Source organism: Pagrus pagrus, assembly GCF_965226575.1.
Source record: "Pagrus pagrus genome assembly, chromosome: 19".
NCBI lineage: Eukaryota > Metazoa > Chordata > Actinopteri > Spariformes > Sparidae > Pagrus > Pagrus pagrus.
This window is the reverse complement of record NC_140203.1, coordinates 4,629,735-4,643,342: the sequence shown is the minus strand read 5'-3', so window position 1 is coordinate 4,643,342 and position 13,608 is coordinate 4,629,735. Positions and strand designations below refer to the sequence as shown.

General features: G+C 42.0%; 1 protein-coding gene across 12 annotated transcripts in view; it reads right to left on the bottom strand.

Annotated features, from left to right (window-relative positions):
- Positions 1 to 2,282: 2,282 nt before the first annotated feature.
- The window catches only part of dab2ipb (DAB2 interacting protein b), a 170,229-nt gene continuing 158,903 nt past the window's right edge, over positions 2,283 to 13,608 (bottom strand). For 11 of the 12 annotated variants that reach the window (XM_084383290.1, XM_084383294.1, XM_084383295.1 and 8 more), the window contains 4 exons: positions 12,322 to 12,459; positions 7,746 to 7,948; positions 7,578 to 7,665; positions 2,283 to 6,653 (listed from right to left, as the gene is read on the bottom strand). In XM_084383290.1, the coding sequence (XP_084239416.1) occupies positions 6,486 to 6,653; positions 7,578 to 7,665; positions 7,746 to 7,948; positions 12,322 to 12,459 (597 nt within the window). In that variant the 3' untranslated portion in view covers positions 2,283 to 6,485. The remainder of the gene's footprint in view (positions 6,654 to 7,577; positions 7,666 to 7,745; positions 7,949 to 12,321; positions 12,460 to 13,608) is intronic. The other variant, XM_084383299.1, reaches the window with a different exon arrangement.

Genomic DNA, 13,608 nt, shown 5'->3' with positions numbered 1-13,608 from the left:
AAATAAACTATCCTGAAGTGTTTTCTAAAATGGTTTCACATATGTATAGATTTTTCTTTTTCTCCTGAAAAAAAAGAAAAATTCAACTGAATTTTTTCCCCACTTGGTTTCACAAAAAGTTTCTCCTGAAAGAAACAGAAAACTTATTTTCTCCTGAAATAAAATTAAATTCTACCAATTCTTCTTGGTACTCCCCCACGCCATAAAAAATTCACTTTGTTTCACACATTAAAATAAAGTTTCTCCTGAAGTGTTTTCTTTTTCACCTGGTTTCACATATTGCATAGAATTTTTTTCTTCTACCAATAGAAATGAAAAATGTTCTCCTGATTTTTTTTGTCCCACTCAGTTTCAAACATGAAAACAAAATCATTTGATTTCATAAATGCAAAAAAAAACTTCTCCTGAAGAAAAGAAAATTTCTACTTGGTTTCCCCTGAATATTTTTTTCTTTTTCATTCAGTTTCACACGTTATTGTTTTCTCCTGGGAATTAAAAAAAATAAAAAAATTTCTCCTGAATTTGGGGGGAATGGGGGGAAAAAAACATGAAAATAAAATTTCTCCTGAAAAAAAAAAAAAGTAAAAATATTTTTATATATTTATATAATTTTCTCCTGAAGTGTTTTTGTTTTCACTCTGTTTCACAAAAAGTTTCTCCTGAGAAAAAATAAAAAATAAAAAATTCCATTCAGTTTCACCAAAGAAAGTGTCTCCTGAAATTTTATTCTTTGACACTCGGTTTCATAAATGCATAAAAAAAGTTTTCTTCTAAACGAAAAAAAAATATATATATTTCTCTGAATTTTTTCCCCCATTCGGTTTCAAAAAATTCTCCTGAACAAAAAAATTATACTTGGTTTCACAAAAAAAGTTTCTCCTGAAATTGTATCTTTTTAAAAAAAATCTGCTTTGCATGTGAAAAAAAAAATTTCTCCTGAAAGAAAAAAAAGGAAAAATATTTTTCTCCTTAAAGTATAATAATAATAATAATAATAATAATTATTATTATTTTACGTTTTCACAAAATTTAGGACCCTCGAAAGATGATCCTGGCAACACCTTTTCCCCACCAGTTCTCAAGTCATAAACACAGGAGAGAAGACAGTTTAGATCAAACTTAGAAAATGGAGCACCAGAAAAAAAAAAAAAGAAAATCTTAACTTGCCCTTCTGGGCTTCCGTAAAAACATTAAAAAAAACAAACCCAAGTTGATTTCAAAAACGTTATGAACGCCCTTTTCAAAGCAGAAATCTTCACTGTAGCTCCAAAGCTAAGCAGTTGACGACCCGTCTGAAGTGGGTTTCACAGGCTCAACTCTGCACTGAGGATGTAAATAACGTCTTTTTATATCAGTCTGGGATCTGTCGGCCTGTCAGAGACTTGGATTACACCATACAAGCTGTATTGAGCTGTTTGCTTTATGTTTAAAAACATTCCCCATTGACTTAAGTCGTTTTGGAGAATAAATATCCAAAGCAACACATTTTTTCTTTGACCTTTTTCATTTGGAGATGTTCTGGAGTGCAATTAAAGTAAAGTCTCCATCTCACCATCAACAAGTGGTTTGATATGTGGCCACGTTTTGCCAGCCTTTGATACTTGTGAATCACGGGTGGGAGTATTGGAGAGCGGTAAGACTATTGGCTTGTTTTCATGAGTCCGATGTCCTAAATGCACGCCTTTGCCCTCGGGGGAGATATAAGCGTGCCTCACAGGGAGCAATTAACGCCACAGAAGCTTTCCTTTAAAATACATGTAATGAGGATCTGCTGTTAATGAGGTCCATTCTCCCCGTTCGATCACCCGCTCTATGATAATATATTAAAGGCTTTCATGCCGCGTCTCTTCGGCCTTTCAGCTATACTTGGAAACCAAACGTGTGGGATTTTTTTATACGCCAATCAGCTCAATTTACAGCTACGTTTTCCCACAAAATCCTCTCCATTTTTTGTTGTCAGGCCATTTCAGGTTTCTCCAACCCACCATGGGGAATAACAATCAGGCAGTATGTAGGTCAGGCCTCGCTGAGGAGCTCAAACCCAGTCTGTCACATCCCTCCATCATACCCTCCACTCCGCCTTTGGACCTCGAGTCTGAGCATATGTTCTCTCTAGCTGCTTGTCATCTATCTAGGCCTGCTTGAGTATTTAATGAACATGTGATTCATCTCGCATGCGCTCAAATTAAGCCTCATCTACATTTCATAATAACAAAAGCGTCACAGAGAACAATGTGAAGCAGCGACCAGAGAAACAAGACACAAGAGAACGAGAGTTTTTTAAAATAGCTAAATAAAACTTTAATAGGTCTAGTTGCAAATGTACATAAATTGCACAGCCACATTTTGTCAACACAAATTCCTCTGTACATTATTGTTTTGTCACTGTCGTCAAAGGAAGCAGAATCCAGCAAATACTTTATACTTTCAACATACTTACAAAAGTATTTTCTACAAGATAATAGAAAACATACAACATCTTTTTACTTTATTTATAGCTTTATATTTTTGATTGATCTTTTGTCGGACTGGCTGAACTGTGAGGAGTGAGCTCGTGGTTCTCTGACTCGTAATAGAACTGAGGTGGGAACATGGATGGGGTAAATGAACTCAGCTGGAAAGTCAAATTAGAAACATCAGAGTGCATCTTCTACTTTAATTTTCAGATGTACTGAGGTGGCGTACATGACAGCTTCATCTCAGTTAACTTTTTATTATTGTGCACTGCAGTTTAAAGCAAGACTATGACACTTTTTGTTGAACAACGGCCACTGCTAAATGCTAAACTAATGTTTTTTTTTGCTCGATGCTGCACCATAGTTCACAATTTAGCTTATCAATAGTTTAGCATTTAGCTGAAAATGCTAAGCTACTGTAACAGTAGCACAAGTATGAGGAGAGTCATAGAGTCACTGAGTGAACTGATTCAGTGATAAGATGTATCTAAAATTCGCTAACCAAAAGCTAATGTTAACATCAAAACCCAATTGTTTTAGCTAGTGTAAATGCTAAACAGTAGCATTTAGCTAGTCACAAAGTCAGTGAAATGAATAAGATGTACAATATAGGGTAAGATGTATCTAAAATTGGCTAACATTAGCTGTTAGCATCAAATCTAAACTGTTTATGCTAGTATAAATACTAAAATATAGTACACCACTTAGTTAGACAGTAGTTTAGCATTTAGCTAGTCATTAAGGGAGTGAAATTACTCACTAATGTGCCTTACAGTAAACAGGAAGATGTGTCTAAAATATGCTAACATTGGTTAGCCTTGGCTACCAAAAGCTAGTCATCATAACAGACCGAGTAAGGCTGCGACATTAGCATCAAAATGTCCAACTCTTTTAGCTAGTGTAAATGCTGAACAGTAGTTTACCATTTAGCTTAACAGTAGTTTAGCATTTAGCTCGTCATAAAGTTGGTGAAATGATCAGTAATGAGCCTTACACAAAGGTGTCTACATATATCTAAAATTGGCTAGCATTAGCTAAACTTGGCCACCAAAATGCTAAGCTATCGTAGCTCAAGTGGCGGAGAGTCACAGAGTCAGTTACCTTCAATTGACTTTAGATTAGCTAAACGTAAGCACCAACGTTATTACGTAACATTATCATCCAAATTTCCACCTCTTAGCTTGTGTAAACGGTAGGCTAGTTTACCATTTAGCTTAACAGTAGTTTACCATTTAGCTAAAATGCTACGCTAATGTAACAACAGCAAAAGTGGAGAAGTGTAAGCAACTTATCCACCACAACAGACCGCGTTACGGCTGTAAATCCGCAGTAAAACCTCTGAATGTATTGAACTGTCGACATAGTCTTGCTTTAGTTTCTGCAGTTAGAGAATATATTCTCAGGTCTGAATGCCTGGTCGGATACAATGAAGAGAAAAGCCCTATTTTTCAGATTTTTTTTGCAACCAGAGGATTCCTCAGTTCGAGGTTATTCCTTTATATTCAACTAGGAAGAGAAGCTAAATAGTTCTGTTTATCTGATATAACAATTTTGTGAATGAGCTATAGCAAAAATCCCTTTCTTCGGTTTTGAACTTTGCCACGTTTTTAACACCTTTAACGGGTGCTGTGCTAAAAAAAAAGAAAAGAAAAGAAAAGCTAATTATAAAAACACCAACCACTGAACGTAAAAAGTGCAAAGAGCTAGACTGATGAGAAATACAGGATTGTGCTTGTGAATCTCATCGAGACTGGACTCGGCTTGGCCTGAAACCAAGGAGGCATCCCCCGCCGCTTCCCCAAGAGTCCAACTCCTACTTTTTCAGCTTTTTTTGGCTAGTGATATTAACACTCCAAATACAAAAAACAATAGCTTTTTAAACAGGGAGAACACTGACAGGTTAATTTAATCGTATAGTTCTACCCGATGAGGACAGATGACCGACTGAGCTATTCTGTATTTACAATATCCATAATGATACAGCAGAGTTTGAGCACGAGATACATTTACAAAAAGCTCTGTTAACATTAGGTAAAAATAGTGTGAGCATTTTATTTACACTTTCCCAGGCTGTCCAGCCTCTTGATACACTCAGTTATCATATATTCACTGTATATATATCTGCAGCAAAGCCATTCATCGTTATCATCATCATCATCGCCTTCAGGTTTGGCAACAAAACAAAACAAAAAAAAAAAAAATGGTGACACTGACGCTACCGTCGGCTGCCGAGAGCGAGGATGAAGCATGCAGAGCCTCGCGCTTGGATGTATACAGTCTGTTACAAGGTAAGAAAAAAAAACGAATACAAAAATATACAAAATACAGATGCCGAGGTGGTACGGAGCGATGAGAGCGATGCCAGGAGAGATTAAGAAGGACCGAACCCGAGCCGGCTAGCATCTTCACATTCAGAAGAAGAAGAAGAAGAAGAAGAAGGGATGATGAAGAGGCGAGTAAGAAAAACGAGGAGGGAGATGAAGCCACTAGGATTAAAAACAGAGTCACAGTTTGGATGCAGCATACTTCATTACCACTGACAAACAAAGCAGTTAGAGAGAAAATGTCGTAACGTAAAAGGAGGCCGTTTATTACGACGGCTCACCAGTCCAGTGTATAGATGAGCGAGCGCGTCTTTGAAAAAAAACGCGTCTTCTCAAGAGCTCTTGTGCTACTAGAGCGAGGAGACCACACGGGGTGGGGGAGGAGGTCGAAACCAGAGTCTAAAAAAAAAATTATCTGAGAGCGATGACGAGCACCAGGAGAAAGAGCCGACAGCTGAGCCGAGAGAAGAAGAAGAAGAAGGAGAGCGGCGATGTTTTTCTCTAAAGGGCGGAGCGTCGTGGAGAGTTCGAGGCGACGATGGTCCGATCGCTGCCGCTCCGTGTGGTCTCCTGCCGCCAGCGCCTCGAAAAGCAAAGCTACACACTTTACAGTCTTTCATCGTCGAGAGAAGAAAAATAAAACTCCTAAATAAAGGGCTGCTTCTTTATATTTGAGATTATCAAATATAGATATAGATATGTGTGTATACTCTATAAGAAGAAAACAAAATGCATACATCTATATTAAATTTCATTAATATAGTATCACATAGATTTACTTTTAGTGTTCATAATACATTTTTTTTTTAACGTGTGTACAATGTTTATTTTTGTATCCTTTACAAATCCACAGTATAAGTTGTGCCTTTCTTTTTTTTGCAGAAATAGAGGGGGGGGAGCTCTGGGAGAACGTCCAGGTGTGTTCCTTTACTTTAAGGCGTTTCATGTACCAATAGCTTCTCAACAAAGTGCACTACGTAGGGATGGCGGGCGGGGCGGGGGCGGGGAGGGGTTTGGGTCAGGCGGGGTCCGCTCAGGAACACACCCGAGGAGTAAAAGAAGGGACGTAAAGAAGATTTGTTTTGGACTAAAAATATCTATTTTTCTTTCTTTTTTTTGTTAAGCTCCTATTTGGTTCTTTTATAAATGACTTTTTAAATAAAGCACTAGAAAGGAATCCTCTCGAGACGACTAAAGTGATAATCCTCGACGCCTGTTGTTTGTTTTTAAGTGGGTCCACTTGGTTTCTGTCGAGAGGGAGGAAGATAAAAGGTAGAGAGGAGGAGGAGGAGGGTCTGTTAGGGGTGACCGTGTCCCGGCGGTCGTCACTGTGTGTGGTTATATAGTGGTTCGTCCCAGGCGGGGTCTTGAATTGTCCCGGCGGCTGCGTGTCCGCTGGCGAAAGCGTCGGACTTTGATGGACAGCTTTTGAGTTTCATATGTACAAGCTCTGCCCCGCCTCCTCTGAGCCGCCACCCTCGTTCGACGAAGGCCGTCTGGTGATCCCTCCGCCTCTTCCGGCCGATGACCTCACTCCTACGTCGGCGTCCGAAATGTCTTCCAGCTTTTAAAAAAAAAAACACACGCGCACCCTCGCAAGTCTTTCAAACAGGCATGCATCCATGCATGTAGACGTCCTCTCATTTGAATATCTGTACACAACGCAGGCACTCAAACACTCACTCCAGGCCAGATATCAGTCCGTCTAACAGTTGCTGCTGTTCCTAAACTCTCCGTTTTCAGTAATCTGCAGTTTGGTGGGGTTGGTGGGGGAGATGCCGTTGCGGGTCTGCATGCTGTAGCGCTCCTTCAGCTGGGTCAGAGCGCTCATCAGACGGGCGTTGGCTGCGTCCAGCGACGCTATACGCTTCTCCTGCAAACACATGGACACAGTCAGAGGAACGTACTGCATCTATATCAGCTGTAGCATTATAAAGACCTTTATATAGCCTCAGAAATGGTCTGGAAAGTGACATAACGACCACCTGAAGTTTAATTAACAATTAATTGTTGGCCAGGTTAGTTAAATGCAGTCGGCCTCCCACACCTGCACGAGGCTCGCGGTGTTAATCGTCTGAAGTGAAGCCGGCTGAGCCACAGAAGCAAACTTCCCTCCTCGTCTTCATAATGATCTTTTTTCTTTTATTTTCATTCTCTCTCCGCCTGTTTGCTGAGCAACGACGACTTATTGCCGTTCTGCCGCGTGTTTGTTTGCAGACGCAAAGTCTCATTACTGTAGGCGTGAAGGAGATTAATCACCTGTGCATGTCCGTGTCTGGGTTTGTGTAAATGTCATGTTGCACAGAAAAAAAAAAAAAAATCACTCTGACATTAATCTCCAGAGATGAGCATTATAATCGCGCGTGTGTGTCTGCATGCAAATAATGTATACAGGAAATGCTTCTGTAACAAACACTTTAATCCTTTCTGCTTAATTTATAATTATATTCCAATCAACGTTGAGAATTCATCGCAGCGACACTTATTTGTTTCATGTGAATAGAAACCACACGGACTACAGAGGAGCTACATGTTGACACAAAACCAGATAAGACATTTGTAAATGTACGTCTCATGAGGGAGCGAGTGGGAGGCCGCCGAGGAATCCTGCTCAGCCGTTGGAGCTTGTCAGTGCCGCAGCTGAGACGGCTATGAATTAAACATCTCTTTGTGTTTCGGTGACCCTTTGTTTCTCCGAGCAGAAGGACACAAGTGACGGCACATACAAATTTCAACCGCGCTTGACAGAAAGCATCTACAGAACCAGCCAGCGTGCTGCGAGAAGAGGAAAACGGACCTGTGCGTCGATGATCTTCTGTTTGGAGTCCACCACCGCCTGCATGTCTGAGTGATCCTTCTTCAGCTCCTCTTCCACCGACATTAACCTGGAAGAAAAATGACGTGTGAGTAAAATCCCGAGCGAGAAGCTTCGAGTCGACACCGTCGTGGCTCCTCGTCTTCCTACCTGCTGATGATGCCCTTCATCTGGAGGTCCTTGTCGTCCTGCTGTCGGCGCAGGCGCTCCTCCGACTCCTCCAGCCTGGCCTGGTACTCCATCAGCACCTTCTGGGCCTGCTCGTCCTGACCCTTCAGCCGGGCCTCGTACTCCTCGAGCTTCTGCACCGACGCCCGCAGCTTCTCCTGCAGCACGGCGATCTCCTGCTGGTACTGAACAAAGAAAAGAAAGCAGAGGGATGAGATTCCTCGCCATCGCCGCCGTCGTTATCGCCATGATTATCATCATCATCGTCATCATCAACCCCTATCAGCAGGGCCCCCCTTCTTCATTACCATAAATGACGAGAGCAAAAATCTCTCAATCCTGAGATAATGTTATATAGCAATGATTTCTGTCTAGAAAGAGAAAGACTGCCTCACTCGGGGAGTTACACGCTTCATTTACAAGCCGTTTTCAGTCTTGCACTCTCTTGCACTGAACCTGTATCGCTGCCCTGCAAAAACTGTCTCACAAATCTTTTGTAAAACCCCAAAAACTTCCACAGTCAGACCTCTGGTTCGGCTTCGAAAACCAGCGACCTGCTGCGAGGTTAAACTGGCAAAGAAATAACAAGAGAAGAAAAAGAAAAAAGAAAGGAAGTTTAGGATCGATAAAGACAAAGAGGAGGTGAGAAGGGAGGGATGCAGACCAGTGGAGTACGAGTCGAGTCTGTGAAATAAGCCCTGAAAATCTCTCCCTGACCTCTCGGCCAGACCTTCGGGAGGCTTTTGAAAGAGTTTACTTCGGGGCGAAGGAGGGGGGGGGAAGCGAACGGAGGAATCAAATCTCTTCTGGATAAAGAGAAGCACATTTCTTTTAGCAGCGAGGGATTCTGTGGTCAGTCAGCGTGTCACTGGGAAAACCAGCGAGAGTGAAAGCACAGACGAGGACACGAGATTAAGAGCCTACAGCGAACCTAGGAGCTCTGTGAGGCCGTGCTTTGAGCTAAAAGCTAACCGCAGAATGCTAACGTGCTCATCCTCGGACTGTACCGCTGGTGACGTGAGCTGAAAATGAAATGAGTTCATTTTCCCACTTCAGCGTGAGTTAAGCCGAATAGACTCGACCTTCGCTACTGTATTTTTAAATCTTACATCTGAACACGACTCAGCTAATTTTTTTATCAGCAATCGCTAATCGAGAACACTGAAGCTATCAGAGCGCTTCAATAATCCGATCCAGTTACACATGCTGCTCGGATCGTTTATCTTTCCCCGTCAACCCTCTGAATATCTTCACGTCACTCTGCCGCCTTCCACCGGGACATTTTTCCCATCATCCCCCTCTTCCCAGGAGAGACCAGCGACCTCAAATAGATTCATCTTATCGGCTCCTCTACCCTCTCCCCGCTCCTCTCTCTATCTCTAATATCCGTCTGCTCTTGACACCAGATCCCCCGAGAGTCAATGACATCTACTGTATCTGTAACTGCCTTTGTCCTGTTCCTAAGTCAGACAATACATCCAACTCTGTGCCCGTGATGTCTTTTCCCACAGTGCTATTGGTTCGGCAAATGGAGGCCTGTGGGGCAAAAATCTGGCTATCCAGTAGAAATATCTGGCCATTTGACGAAAAAAATCGCCCTTTTACAGCTCATATTAAAACGATTTTTTTCAGGAAACGATTTCTTTTCGCAAAGTCGACTTCATCACATCTGATCCCGTGTCCTAAAAACAAAACCGTCTTGAATTCCTGCCTCAAATTTCTTCTTACAGGAAACGAAAGACACGAACGACCAAAAACTGTTAAAAAAAAACCACAGGTCAGTGTTTTCACTCCCCCCCGCAGGAACCAGTCTGGCCCGTGGTTTAACCTCACTGCTGACCCCTGCCTCCGCGCTCCCTGCTCTCGCCTTCATCCACTACGTCTCTCTGAAACACAGGACACAGGTCAACTCAGAGGAAACACAACTGCTGTAGAAGCTGCCAATGTTTTTTCTCTCAAAAACAAAGAAAAATAAACTCTCTTCTCTCTCTTATTTATTTAGCTGCTGCATTGAAACCTGAGAATAAATCTCACGTCGACATGTTCGATCGACTATTGAAACATTTATATTTTGCTCCCTGACACTGTGTTTTTATTCGTGTGCGACTTTAATCGATCCAGAACGGACGGTGTTTCCTCTCAGTGTTGTACTTCTGTTGCCGTTCTTTGATTGGGTGCATTTGAAATTCAATTAACTTGAAGAATACAATTAACACATGTGAATATTAATAACACAGAGCGGGACAAAAGAGAAAACAGAGGGTGGTTTGAACAGATGCATCTCTGCACCTGTTGTCCTCATTCGACATCTGACTATATTTTTTTTTAAACCAGATCGACGCTGAACTCTTTCACAGGACGCAGCTGAATCAAAATGGAGGTCGGGGCTGGAGGGATTGTTTAAAGAAAAAACAATACATTAAACTCCAAATATAGAAAGCTGCACGTCCTGTTTCCTGGTCTCCAAGGTTTTTCTAAACGGACAACCCAATTTGTTATAGATCGCCGAGTGTATACGGTGTATGCAAATGGTGTGCAAGCTTAAAATGGCTACTGTAGGGGCTTGTATTGTTAAGTCTGTACGGGCCATTAGCTGCAGCCTGTGTCTAAGCTGCTGTGGAAGATGTACTGTTTTCCAATCCTTCTCTTGTTGCTGCGATGCTATTTTAAGGCGGCTGCGGCTTCTTTGTTAAGACCGCAGAAGTTATTGCCTTCTTTGGTTGCTCTCTCCCTTTGCCTGGGCTGCCTGGCTTCCATAAAGTATACGCTATGCTAGGATGACAGGTTTGTATTCATTATGGATGAAAAAAAAAAAAAAAACACGAGGAGGAATGTGGCAGCCAATCAAAGCGTGGAAGCGAAGCTGAGGGTGAATGAGTTGTAAAGGTTGCTGTGAAGAGAAGCAGGAACGTAGGCAGCGGAGGAAGCAGCTGAAAAAAAAAAGAAAAAGAGGCTCGCTCTGTCTCCGTCTTTCACATAAGATGCAAACGCACACAAGCACCAACATGTCTGTGTGGATGTACTGCGTATGCATACACGCACACATACATACACACACCGGGCTATTAAGTTTCAGTCCAAAGACGGTGAGAAGGAGGGAGGTGTGTGTGTGGAGGGACGAGGAAGGATAAATGTCGAGAAGTTATTCTTCATTTCTACACGGATATCACTGAATACGATTCATGGTCCCGGTGCGAGCGCCGCCTGTGTCGACAACAAATACGAGAGCTGCTAGACGTCTTTGTTTTCACGTTTTATTATTAATTAATCGATTAATTTGTGCTATAACGTTTTGGCTGTGGGCTTAAAAGTGCAGTATGTAAGAACTGGCCACCTGTCCAACTCATGCTCAAAACAAACAGGAAGCAGAGTAACCGCTAACTACTGCTAGTCAGCTAAGATAGAGGTGCAGCTAGTGGTCGGGGCTGGGAGCTCGGAGCTGTGGACCGGGATGGACCGGGGCTAGCTGCTTAGCATGCTAACTTCACTAGATATCTCCCCAACACAATATAACGACATTATTTCTTTACATTCTGCTGAAAATGTTAGTTGTTTTTGCTAAAATTCTTACATACTGCACCTTTAAAATACTATTATTACATACTAATCCATAAAACAACCTAAGACTATGCAATCTGATATCAGATGTGCGAGTGACGTCTGTATCGGCACTCGATCAAGGACGCTGGATCGGATCAGTCCTCACTTTTGTTAATCGCTTGTCAGAAAAATAAGCTGCATACAGTCATTTTTCCTAATATTTCAGCTTTCCAGTCATGAGACTCTGATGCTTTTCATGTCATATATGATAATAAGGTGAACATCTTTGAGTTTTGGATGAACTCATCTCCTCCAGCTGTGGGAAACAATGACAAATATTTTCCACAATTTATTTTTTGACCTTTTCTAGACAAAAAACGATTGATCCAAAAAAAAAAAAAAAATCATCATGAATGAAAAATGAAAATAATCCCTGTTGTTCTGATATTCAGTTCTGGCACCTGCTGACAGCCGAGCTGATATTTCTGCTATATTTAGCCTCACAATTACTGTGGCTGTAATAACCACTGGCTGCCATTATTGCTGTTGCTATGACTTTCCTGCGGTTGATGGCCTCGGCCGAGCTTCACTGCTGGCTGTGAAAATGGCAAAATCCCAGAAAAAAAAAAACAGCCTGAGCATCACTGAAAAGCCAATTTCAGGAAAATGGGAGATTGAGGTATTATGGGGTCACATGCAGAGCCAGGCTGATGCACGATACATCCTACCTACCTTAATTTTATGTTATAAATGCGCATATTATGGCATTGAGTGGCAATTCGGGTATGTCTCTGGGACCTCAGGCTTAAAGGAAAGGCAAGGGCAAAGTGGGAATAAATATAGCACATCGTTAAGTGAAGAAGGGGTGTTTTTAAGAAGGGGGAGGTGAATGTGGGGACTAATGAGAGGTAAAGAAAGGAAGGATAGTTTAGTGGGAGTATCAGGGCTGAAGGTCGAGGTGGGTTTGTGAAAGGAGTGGTTGGTAAAAGGTCAAAGGTTGGATGAGGAGGCTGGTTACCTTCTCCACCTGAGTCAGATCCTCTCTGTTTCTCAGTGACTCGGGCTCCATCCCCTCATGGTCTAAATACTGCACATTCATATTCAATAGCCAGGCTGCTGTGCGGTCCAGCGCACTGGGGTTCACTGGGGAGGGGGCCTAGTAAAACCAACACAACACACGAACACACACACACACACACATACACACATGAGCTGAGTGCAAAGTGACAGGGAGGGGAAGGGGGAGGCAGGTTTTTTTTGCAATAACAGCACAGAAACAACAGAAAAAAGCTTGAAATGCACCAACTCATCTGGATTGAAAGCAGCAGGTGGAATGGAGACACACTCCTGGTCCTCAAGCTCACGCACACACTCGGCAGCACTGATTTTAACATGTGTGAGTGTGCACGCCTACGCGGTAATCCTAGCTGCGACGTGGTAAATACTCGAAATCAACCTGGAGGCATACACCAGCAGTTACGGTTTGCGTGTGTGTGTGTGGTTTTTTTTTTATCTGCCAGTTATCTGATGGACAGATGAGTAGAGCGAGTGGCCGTGGGCTGTTCGCAGTACATGAGAGGAAACGTAGGATGTTTTTATAGTCCAACACTCTCATTTGCATTGAGGATATTTTTATAAAAAGGCTGAAACATCTGAATCTGAGTATCTGCAAACGGATAAAATCGAATGAAAGAAGGAAAGAAAGGAAGTCATCGGTGTACAGGGAAATGTATCATAACGTTACTCCACTGTCGGCTTTACTATCTTTTTAACTTGTTAGAAAAAGTTCATTTCAACAAGTAACAACGCTAACGTCAGTAGCAAGCTAACGTGACCTAAACACGACATGAAATCTCCTACAGATGTTGAGAAGTTAATAAAAAAACAAAACATGCTCTTGGAAGTTTTACAGTGGTCTACTGTGAGTGGCAACTTTCCCACCAGCCTTAAATGCACCATCCGCAAATTTATGGTAAATTATAGGGGGCTTAATGTTTTGGGCTCCAGAGCTTCGGTAGTGAATATTCAAAGCTTTGGTTGGGGGAGGAGGGAACCCTGGGTAAGAAACGTAAAGCCATTATGTGTCGTGTTTGTAGAATCAAAAACAACCTTCCCTCCATGGATCACGGTTATATTGGTAACCGCCTTAACCCTTTTTTGTTTAGCATGCAGCTTGCTAACACTTGCTAATTAACAGTTAAGACAAAGTACAGCTCAGGCTGATGGGTATTTGGCAAATTACCATTTTTAACCCCAATGATGATGTTAGATCCTGAAGGTTATTGAACACAAATGTAAAAAAAAA